At 34.5% G+C, this 12,217-nt stretch overlaps 1 protein-coding gene across 2 annotated transcripts in view; it reads left to right on the top strand.

The window, feature by feature from the left end:
- ANXA10 (annexin A10) overlaps positions 1 to 12,217 on the top strand; it is a 37,504-nt gene that overhangs the window by 21,982 nt on the left and 3,305 nt on the right. For both annotated transcript variants that reach the window (XM_088132548.1, XM_025171942.2), the window contains exons 10-11: positions 971 to 1,029; positions 10,784 to 10,906. In XM_088132548.1, the coding sequence (XP_087988674.1) occupies positions 971 to 1,029; positions 10,784 to 10,906 (182 nt within the window). The remainder of the gene's footprint in view (positions 1 to 970; positions 1,030 to 10,783; positions 10,907 to 12,217) is intronic.

Below are 12,217 nucleotides of genomic sequence, written 5' to 3'. Positions count from 1 at the left end.
TGTTTCACTACCCAACTAGGTAACATCATCAGTGCTACTAGCGATATAGATATAGATATAGATGATATAGATATAGATATGTGTATGTGTGTGTGTGTGTGTGTGTGTGTAAACCCTGAGCTATATATATTCTCTTCATTAGGCCTATAATTGCTACAAAAAATTACTATCTACACTGAGAGAGGAGTTAATTGTACTCCTTGACTAATTGTTTATAGTATTCCCCAAGATTTCCTGTGTTGGCTTGAGAAAATCTAGACTGAGCTCAAAATCTCTTATCTTGAAATTATAGGGAAAGCTTGTTGTTGTTTTTAAACAACTTAGACTGCAATCCCATAAACCAGTCTCAAGCAATGGGCTTTAAATTTCTTAGTCAACTTGATAGGGTTGCATTGATACTCACATATTTTTCACACAGGGATTCCAATCTAAAAAGGGAAAATGTTGATCTTCCTCCCCCTACCAATTAGGTGGTCATATAAACAGAGCCTAGCAAACATACTTTGTTGTGCTATTGATATTCAAAGAATTCAAGTTCAAAATTCAAAGTTTTTCCTCTAACAGCTTGGTTACACTTCCTGCCACTAGCTGGGGTAGTCTGGTCTCTTATTAGTGGAGAATTGTGAGAGCCTCTGTCCCATAATACAGCAGAGCATGCTGTGAAGCAGCTGGAATACATGGTTCCTGGCATGCCAACAACAGAAATTGCATAGGGGAAGGAGAAATGCCACCACAGTAAGCACAGAGTAATTCTATAAAAGTACTGTATTTTACTAGGAAATTTTAGAACTCCTTAGTCATCAGTATATTTCTTGCTTGTTCTCCCACTCCTAGCACATTCACTTTCATCTCTCAAAGGATGAAAAGGAAATGAGAAAGTTCACACTACCTAAACATAAATAATTATTACTCCTTTGTGCTTATGCTTAGATTTTGAAAACTGTAATCTGTCTGTCTTTTTCCATCTCAGTTCAGTGCGTTCGAGACAAAGCTTCTTATTTTGCCTCTCGGCTTTACAACGCAATTCACGTGAGTATTCATATTATCTGAAAAAAATAGTTTTATTAATCTTATGTATCTCAATTCTCTTCTAAGAAAGTTATAATCTTCAATTTAAACATGGTGCTTACTAGCTTTATGGTACTATTATAGTCATGTCAATTCAAAATTCAGTTGATACAGTAATTTGGCAATGGCTATGAAACTATGCTTTCTTCCCATATCTTGAGATACAGTCCATTGCCTGATTTACAAATAGTTTCTAATTATGGCAACCAATCCTAAGTAAGTTCAGCGGGATGCTTCCTGATAAGTACAGTGGTACCTCGGTTCACAAACTTAATTCGTTCCACGACTCTGGTTGCGAACCGAATTGGTCGCAAACCGAATCAAATTTTCCCATAAGGTTCAATGTAAATACGGTTAATCTGTTCTGAACCATATGTATTTTTTTTAAAACCACAAAAATATGAAACAAAGTACAGTACAGTATAGTACAGTATGAAGAGAGAGAACACTAACCTTGCTTGAGGCAACTTCTGGCGTGGAGGACAGGAAGGCGGGTGGGGAGGTGGTTATTGTTTGGAGGGAGAGTCCCCCTTACCTACAGGAAGCCATGACCATGTGTCACAGCAGGGAAAATGGCCACGGGTCGTGTTCGTCACCCGATGCGGAGTTCGCAAACAGAAGCAAAATTTTGCGAACGGTGCTGTTTGTGAACCGAATTGTTCGTGAACAGAAGCATTCGTGAACCGAGGTATTACTGTACACTGAGGATGACTTAGCTCTGCATTCTGCAGTATTGCTACTCTCCGGATATCTCGACTTCAACACCAAGAATTGTCAGGAATGAGTGGAGAACTTCTAAAACTTCCTAGGTGAGAAAGTGTGATTTAGCACATTATGTGAACCTAAATTTCCAATTATAGTTACAAACTATTTTATATAATCTATTTACCTTATGGCCCCAAGTCATGCTCCAAAAGTAGAGACACTCAAATATTACACAGTTCATTAGTTGTTGCTGTGTTTCTGGATTTTATTGTTAGAAAACAAATCATTCAGTATTTCTATATTTATTTTTTAAACTTTTTACTAGTTATATCATTGCATAGGCATTGTGCAAAACTAAAAGATCAAAAATAGAGATGCAAGAAGATATAATATAATAAAATATTCCTTATAAAACGAAACATTCAGTAGTGTGTTCTCCCCTTCTCTTCATTTTTCTTTTCCCCAACCACTAACTACTATGTAAATATTTGTACTTTTCTCTAAAATTTAGTGGTTATTGCTTTTATCTATCTGCATTTTTTTCAGTTGTTTTTTAATCAACTTCTTTCTTTTCTGCAAAAGCCATACTTTAAATGTCTTAGCAGGCCTTGCTGTCTAATATGTTTGATGTAAGAAAAGCCATTTCCAGCATTTATTGTTGTATGATTTGTTTATCCTGGCAATCGTCTACAGAATTATATACCATCCACACGGGTAGTCTTCAACTTACGACCATTCGTTCAATGACTGTTCAAAGTTACAATAGTGTTGAGCGAGTGGTACTTATGACTGGTCAGCAGAATTCCAGCTATCACAGTACACATGACTCAGCACCCAGTTTGCAATTACGGCGTAGCAAGCCCCAGTCATGTGATCATGATTTCCAACATTCCCTGCCACTTTCCCCCAAGTAAAGTCAGTGGGAAAGCCAGCAGGAAATCAGAAGTTGCGGACATATGAGGTCCTTGCTTAATGACTTGTGCAGTCCTTGCTTAATGACAGCAACCAGGACTGCCAGAATTGCCTTCACTAAGCAGCGCAGTCATGTGATATTGTGCTTTATAACCTCATTGCTTAGCAACAGTGATTCCAGTCCCAATTGCCATTATAAGCCGAGGACTACCTGTAAAACATTTTATACCAATTTTCCCTTAAATTATAGAGTAATGATCTTTTCTATAACTCTTCCCACTGTGTAATCCACTGTGTAATTAAATAATCCATTGTAATTACTTGTTTAAAATTTTGCATCCATTTTATCATGCAATTTTTTATTTGCTCTGTCTTTGTATCATATTTCAGTAATAATTTATAGATACAACATAATAAGTGATTTTGGTTTTGTATAAGTGTTTCAAATTCTGTCATCTCTCTCAAGTTTAAGATTGCTTTTTATCTTTCCAGTTATTTGTAAATACTTTAACTATGGTAGGTTCCTTCCTTCATGGACCAATACTTGTTGTATCTTTAATCTGTTTCCTGAATCCAGATGTATAATATTGACATATATGATTAAATCTTTCTTATTGTAGTTGTCCTTAGAGCAAAAATCTTTTGACAATGATACTAATGGTGAGATAGCCAGACATATCCTTGGTTTTAAAAGATTCCAGATTCTTAAGAAACTTTGTGTTATAATATGTCCCTTCAGATTATCTACTCCACTCATTTCTTTGTACCATAGGTGCCTATGAAGTCCATTAGCTAGGCCTGCTCCTTCTATAATTGATGTTCTATTATTTGGAAATTTTATCCATTCTGTTATCCATGATAGACAACTTGCTCTGTAATACAGTCTAAGATCAGGGAAGGTTGATCTGCCTCTTTGTTTTGAGTCTTGCAAGATTTTGCATCTTATTCTTATTCGTGTTTGTTTGGGGTTTTTTTCCATTCCATATATATCAATTTATTGTTCTTTGCCAATCCTGCAAATTTTTGTCTGAAATTGGAACTGGTGCCATTTGGAATAAGTAGTTCAACTTGGGCAACTTATTAATTTTTATGGTTGCTATGAGTTCTAGCTAAGAAAGTTTTAAACTTTTTCATCCTTTCAAGGTCTTGCTTTATTTTTTTTCTGTAATTTATCATAATCGTTTTGAAATATATCTTTATTGCATCCTGTCAAATATTTCACTGAATTTTTTGTTCTTTGGGAGTTAAATGCCTTGTTATTCTCTTAGTTTTCTTTTCATTAATCTTATATCAGAAAAGGCAGCAAAAATCTTTGGTAACTTTAATCAGCTATTGTATGGAGTTTTGTGGTTGGATAATTGCTATTATCCAAGGTAGTTGTTGGGTTATGATGTTTTGTTCAGTGACCATTCAAAGTTATGATGGCACTGAATGAGGGAGACTTATGACCAATCTTCAGAGTTGCCAGTGAGCCTGTTTGCAAGCGTGCTAAGGAATGGTTTGTCATGACCAGGACTTGCAACTTCCTGCCAGCTTCCCATTGACTTTGCTTGTTGGAAGCCAGCAGGAAGTTGCAAGTCATGGTCATGTGAGGTCCTTGCTTAATGACCCGCGATCCTCACTTAACGATAACAAACAGGAACTGTCAGGATTGCTGTTGCTAAGTGATGTGGTCAATTCCAGTCCTAATTACCGTTGTTAAGCAAGGGCTACCTGTATCATCCGCATAGCATTTCAACTTGCATTCCTCCCCTTGAATTTTGATCCTGATTTTCTGTTTATCTTTTCGGATCTTGTCTGCCAGGACTTCCAACTGATTACAAATAATAAAAGAGAAAGTAGATACCCTTGCCTTGTGCTTTAACATACTGAGAAGCTTGCAGAGATGTGATCTTTGCTATTTGTGATCTTTGCTATTTGCCCCTGATATACCATATTTTTCTGACTATAAGACGATACTTTTTTCTAAAATCCTTACCCTAAAAACTGAAGGGCGTCTTATTCAAGGAAGTCAGCCGAGAATCGCGGTTGCAAAACTGCCAAACTTTGTTTCTGCAGAGAGGCTTCCTCCTATTGCTAGCCTCCAATCACGAGTGAAATAGCTTGTCTCCCAAACAGACTTCCTCCAGTCACGAGCCTGATGTAACTGACGTCAGCTGATGCTGAACAAACCAATTAGAGGAAGGCTGTTTGCAGAGACAAGCTATCGGCAGTTTCACTCGTGCTTGAATGTAATCAGTTATGCAAAAGAGACTGGAAATAGAGCTGCAGAGAGACGGTTTGGACCTCCTCCCACCAAGTGTATCAGGTAAATGTTAACTAATTACTAAATAAAAATGTGTTCTGCACTATCTTTAAAATATTGATTTCTTAATTTTGGGTTGGAAAAGTGGGGGTCGTCTTGTACATGGGGGCGTCTTATTGTCGGAAAAATACGGTATGCTCTCCTCCAAGGTTTTGAATTCTTCTTCAGGATTCATTTTGTCTAAAACCTCCAGTAGAAAAGTGTATTCCAAGTTTTGGGAGGCTTTTTTCACATGTAAACATATAACTGCTAACTTCTTTTTCTTACTTTTAATAATAAGAAATGCATTTATAATAAATCTGCTGTTACCCATCATCTTTCTCTTTGGAATGTAACCTGTCTGATCTGTATGTATAATTTTGGAAATACATTTCTTTATAGCTCAGCTAATATAGGAGTGAATATCTTATAATGAATATTCAATAAAGAAAGCAATCTGTAAGACTGATGTTTCTTTGGGTCATTCCCTTCTTCATGTATTAAAGTTATATATGCTTCATCTCATGTATTTGGTTTTTGTTGTTTAAACTGTTTGAATTTCATTCACTGTCTTCAATAATGGTTCCACCAGTTTCTCCTCTAACTTTTTGTAATATTGGGCTGTCAGCCCATTTGGGCCTGATGGCTTTCCAGTTTTCATTTTCTTTATTGATTCTTTAATCTCTTGATTTACTATAGATTGCTTAATATTTATCTGTGTTCTTCTGTGAGTTCTTTAAGTTCTGAATTATGTATGTTTTCATATTTTCCCTGTCAATTTTATACTTATAGTTACTTTAAAAAAATCTGCAAGTTCTTCTGTTGTTTCCAATCTTGTATATAACAATTTATTATCTTTCTCTATCACTGTTACCATCCTTCTCTCTTTCTCCTTTCTGATTTGGTGTGCCAAAAATTTTCCTGGTTTGTCTGGTTCTTACAATTAATTTATTTGACATATTTCCTCTTCTTCTGGAGTTCTTTCATTTCCAATAAATCTAATTGTTGGTTCTTGGATTGGTTTTGTGAATTTATTTTAATTTCTTTATTTTTCCTACCAGTTGTGATTTCTGCATTCGGCTTTCCAGTTCACTGCAAGTCTTACAAGAATTCTTCTCATGAAAGCTTTACTTGTCTCCCATAAAGTTGTCTATTAAGCATATGCAAAAATCTTTCATAAAATTGTTCCTTATCTTTATTTGGAGCGTTAATGGATGCCAGTGTTAAAACTGTATATTATTTTCTTAATTTCAGGCTTAAAATTCTTCCTTTTTTGTTCTTTAATTATTCTAATACTTCCCAGGAACATGATTTAACATAAATTACTATTCCATTTTTCTTTGTTTTTCTTGATGCTATGCATTCCTGACTCAATTTTTTTCTGTCTTAACAAGTTGTCATGATCTTCTTATATGTGTGTTTCTTATAAGCAAACAATATCTTTAAATGTTTGGAGCTTGTTAAAAATTGTCCCTTTTTTGGTTAGGTAATTGAGTCCATTTACGTTTAATGCAATTAATGTTAACTTATCCTTTTTTGTTTCAGTTTGGTTTCAGTTTAATGCTGCAGCTATACCAAGTTACCCCTTTTCTTCATCTTTGATATCCATTCCAATGCCAGAAAGTTCTTTGTTAGGTCTGAGCAGTTAATCTTTCATATAAAGAGAAAGCCTCTGTGGTTGTCCTAGTGGTTATTCTTTGTCTTACCAGAAAGACTTCAAATGCAAATGGAATTCTCCAACTATATCTAATTTGTTTGGTTGTTAGTGGTTTGTAAGAAATGTGAATTTCCTTTTTTTCTTAACATTTTAGGGGAGACATCTTGAAATATTTGAATTTACTTCCATTCTGTAATTAAAGGTATATCCCAATCTGCTGTTTTAGAATAGCATCTCTTGTTCTCTGGTGTATAAATCTTACAAGGATATTCTGCAGCACTTTTCTTCTTTGTGCAGATGAGAAATTTATTCTAAAAATGTATTTAATATCTGGAAAATCTCTGTTTTTACATAATTGTGCATCAAAGCTTTGGAATGGCTTTTGATATCTCCCTTTCCAAAAACTTATGGGATGACCCAAGTCATATATTTGATTGTCTTTGCTGAGATTCTAATGCACCCATTATTCTTTCTGTTTCTTGGCCCTTTCACCCTTGGGCCTTCAGGTCTTGTGTCAAATTGTCTTGTTTTTCTTTTAACTTTGTAATTTGTTGAGTATTAGCCTGAACACACTCTTCACAATGATCATAATCTGTGTTTTAAATCAGCTGTCATATCCTCCATCTCTGTTTTCAAACCAGCTTTCATGTCAACCAGCTTTCATGGATTATCGTATTCATGACCATCTGTTGTGATTGTTGAAAGTTCTTACTCAGTCTTGTCATTTGTACTGTTATTTTCTTGAACATTTGATTAAGCATATCTGAGTCTGTTCCTCTTTCCTCCCCTCCCCTTTTTTCCCATCTCTCTTAGCATAGCTTGTTGCCATCCCCTTCTTTCTTTTTAAGTAGCAAAATATTTTCCATACACAGTCTTTATAGTCAAAGCATATGTAGTCCTTAAATTGGAATATGTCCATTTAAAGGATATCATTTAATGCCATCTAGTGGGTTTTCTTCTTATATTTTGCAATAGGAAGGTAGGAAATAACTTAAATATGACTCTACAGACTTGTTATGTAAATCCAAAGTACTCAAGGTTACCTTACACCAATTTCTCACTCCACTGCAATAATTCTTTATGAGTCTTAAGTATTCACAGAAGCTGTTAGTTAAAACCTGTAACTTGCTCTTGTTAACAAATGATGTCGATAATCCAAATCCAAATCTTCGTCCAGATCTAACAACTGTATGAGCTCAATGGAATCTATTTTTCACATATTTTCAATTCCAGAGCTTATCTTAACTAAAGTTTTTCTTTTACATAAGAAGAGTTTGTCTCATCACAATGTCGTTTGTTGTTGCAGTCAGATTCTCTATCCTTCTCTTTTCCTCCTGTGCCTCAGCATGGGAGCTGTTAGGAAAAGTGGTCAAAATACAGTAATTTTAATTGTAAGTTCCAGTAGAGAGAATCCAATGGAGGATTTTTCAGAGATTCTTTAAATCTTCCAACCTGAAGGAAAAAGGGAATGGGGGTAGGTTAGCAGTGTTAAACATTGGGCAGTTGGCTTTGAACAAGTGCATCTTTGTACACCCATGCTAGAGGATGAAAATGTGACCTGGTGGGTGGGGTCCAAGAATTCCCTGCCCATGCTTTCTTAGCTTAACTCATGGATTAAATACTAAGAGTTAATAAAGGTACCACAAACTTCATAGCGTGACAGGAGAGAAGCTCCTGTCAGCAAGCTGCCATTGTCCCATGCTCCAATTTATTTATTCTCCTTGTATATTGCCAAATCATGGTAGTTTACATTAAAAGTCTTATTTCTTATTAGGTTCCTTGCAAGGTTTTTTTTTCCCAGTCCCCTAAGAATGAGCTCTGCCTTGTTAGTTCAGATGGCAAGTTAGAACACAATAAATCTACAGCATTTATGAGGGCTTCCTCAAATGAATGACATTATATTGTCCCCTTTTCTCCAAAATACAAATGGCAGGCAGTCATACTTTAAAACGAATGTGAATATGAATAAGCGTGCACATTCATTTCTAGTAAGACAAAAAGGAAGGTACAGATAGACAGTTAAAGCCACCTTTCCTCACTACCTGTGTTGGAACAATGCTGAAAGAAAAATAGCTTTAAGCAGAAGAAAAAGTAATCTGTAGAAAAGAAATGGGTTCACTACCCTCAGCCAGGCATTTAATTTCACAATAAACAAACAAAAATAATCTTCCTTTCCCAACCATGCAACATATTTGGCCTTCAGGTATTTGTCACAAAATATGTTGACTTGGATTAAAATGTACTTTTCATATTTATTTTCATAGCCACTTTGTAAAATAGTTTGTCCTAAGAGATAAAATAAAACAACCCAGTATACCTTTATGGCTTAAAGCTGTAAGTCTCTCTGATTTTTAAATTCCCAATGCCAGGAATTTAAAAGCACTGACAAAAAGAAAATTTTATATATTTTTCTCATTCAAAACCTTTCACCTGCATTTGTAAAATCTAAATCTAGATAATTTGTCCAAATTCGGAGCTTCCAAATCTATTGGGAATATAGCTTTTAAAATTCCCTATAAGCATTTCCCAGTTACAATCTCAAGGATATCTGGCACAATAATGTAATTGCAAAAAAGATATCAAAGCAGGATATCAGGAACAAAATTATTTAATTATAATTTATAAATTCCATCATAAAAATAAAATCCTACAAGCTTTCTAAGAATTCTTTCTTCCTAAGAATCCATTGTAAGTAACCCACAAATTAATCTTGCTTCTTGGTCACCTCAGCAAAAAACCCAAAAACCTTGTTCATAACTGTGTCCACTAGATGTCACTACTGTTTCATGAACTATGTACCCAAACTCATTTATGTAACTATAGGTACACCTTCCCAAAATTTAAGACAAACCCACTCCCAGGAATATTAGGTTGAAAAAAATTGCTTGCTTCCCTTTCTACATTCTCTCTAAAACAACACTCCCATTTTTAAAGTGAATTATTCCGGGGTGGGGGGGGGACTTGTAGATAAATACTAAGATACTGGTTATACTAACTAAGTATGTAACCCCTGAAGTTGAGTCACTTTTCTGAACATTGAAAAGCTGCTTTTCAAAAGATGGATGCCTCTTACTCTACCAATAAAATGTACTTTGAAGTTACTTCATATTTTCCCTTTGAACTCATTTATTTTGGTACGAAGAAAAGATCAAGGTAATTGCGGGGGGGGGGGGCATGGAAAGGGTTCAGATAAAAGGCAATGTTGCCTCACTGCAATATTCTGCGAAATGAGGCAGGGTGATTGTACAATAAAAGCATAGTCTAAATGCATCCTTAATCTCACCTACATTTTTATTTGTTATTTTATTTGATGTTTTAATCCTATTGTTTAAGCTGTCTAGAGTCACTTTGTGATAGAAGCAGCATACAAGTTGATAAATAACTAATAAATAAATAAATAAATAAATAAATAAATAAATTTAAAACACAGAATTAACTACTTATCATAGCTAACATACTATTGAGCATTCTTATTGGGAAAAAATTCTGAGCTGAGGAAAAGATAAGCAGGAAAAACAAAGTTTCAAATAAAATCCTTTTTTTTCATATGACATTCAAATCAAATCAAAAAAAGTATTTCAGAAGGTGGCAATGGAAACCATTTCTGTACTATTGCCAATAAAACAGCATTGACATATCCTGGTGGTCATTAAATTCAAGCTCAACTTTAGGGTATTATGTTGGAAAAAATTCTTTTCCCAAAGTCAGTATCTAAATAATTACTTCCTTATACAATTACATCAAGCCTAAATAATATCACTGGAAATATTCCTTTTTAGCAATACTTATGAGCACTATTCATGTAGAGACTATAAATATATAATTCTTTTCTATCAAAACATGTTAGGTACCTTAAATTACACCATACAAAAAAATATTTTAAAACATATGCGTTTTCAATGAGATTTTGTCTGATTCCTCCCCGCCCCCACCCCTTTGGTCAAAACTGGAATAAGTTACTGTCCAAGAATAACAAGTATAGCTTAACATATTTCTAAATGTGCCCATTTAAATTGTTCCACCTTTGTTTGGCTTCCTGGTGTATACAGTGCATAATTTAGTGAATCTTGTAACTATTCATCTTTATTCCTTAGGACAGAAAATAATTTACCATTGTTTGGTTGCTGAAACTGTTAGATGTTTGTATTCCCTTCCAGGAGTTAGATTTCCACAACAAAACGGTTATAAGGATTTTGATTGCCAGAAGTGAAATAGATTTGATGAATATAAGGCAACAATATAAAGAGAGATATGGAAAAACATTATTCCATGATATTAAGGTAAGTCCACAAGATACAACTTAATAGCAAAAGGTTGTACATCTTGAAGTGATATAATTAAGCCATTAAGAAAGAGAAAACAGTTATTCTAAGCATTCATGGAGAACCTTAAAAATCAAGGAAGAGAATAAATAATTGGTTTGCAATAGGCAATGATCTTGTATCTTAACACAGGTTGCATCATGTCCCCTTCATTTCCTCTAACATGATACAGAAAACATTATTATTCATTATTGTTATATTTTTATCCAACCTTTTTATATATAAAGGCAGCGAATATAATACTTCTGTCTCCTATAGAAATATACACTGCAGCTGCAAACAGATTTACCGTGGAATTACGCATACTTTTATTGAAAGTCAAATTTAATTTTGTCTTGATCTTCCTGGAAGTAGAAACTTGATTCCAGTATCACATCTGGAGTCAAGAAAACAGAAAACAACAAACACAGCAATGTAGTTCAGAGATTAAATACCTTCACTAATACATGCATAAAATATTACTACAACTTTAATATTACAACAAAAGGGATTGTTTTGATTAACATATCAATCTAGAAAAAAAGCAAGTAAAATATCTGTCCATGTAAATCAGGGATTACTATTCCAAAGTTTATACATTAATTAATACTACACAGAAAACATACACACACATATTATATATGTATGTATGTATGTATGTATGGGTATATGCATACGTGTATGTGTGTATACACACACACACACACATACACACCCACTATAAAAATGTGTCAGGCCTAGCTATGGACATGCCCTAGAATCATATAAATACTATAAATTTTCATAGAACAGGTTGTGGAACTACTGGGCACTCTTTGTGGTCAAACTACAGCTCCTAGCATCCTTCATCACTGGCCATGCTGGGAATTATACCTTGCCAACATTTTAGGGGTCACAGTGGGATCCATGAGAGAAGCAGAATGACAAAAGTAGTAGTTTATGTAAGGCTGCCCCCCTTTGTGTATTGTGACATCATGAACCTATAAAGGGATGGAGTCTGCAGCATGATGAAACTGAAACATCATGAAACTGGATTTTCCTGAGTAGATTATTAATACATGCATTCCATTCTCAACAACTTCAGATTTCGTTTTATTTTCCCAATGTTCATAATGTCAGTGTCATTTTCACATACATTTTTTCATGCTTGTGTCCAACTGATTCTTGTTTGTAAGCAGTTTTCTCAATTTGTCCCTGAAAAGTGGGGTATAGATATGTATATTAATTAAATAGTAAGGAATAATGTAACAGCAAAGTCCAAATTAGATCATGCCTATTTAATTGAAACAA

Source organism: Python bivittatus, unplaced genomic scaffold (assembly GCF_059951505.1).
Source record: "Python bivittatus isolate LINGU-HERP-01145 unplaced genomic scaffold, Pbiv_v1 ctg000070_np1212, whole genome shotgun sequence".
NCBI classification, from domain to species: Eukaryota; Metazoa; Chordata; class Lepidosauria; order Squamata; family Pythonidae; genus Python; species Python bivittatus.
Note: the sequence above shows the minus strand (reverse complement) of the source record. Positions and strands in the feature narration are given on the sequence as shown.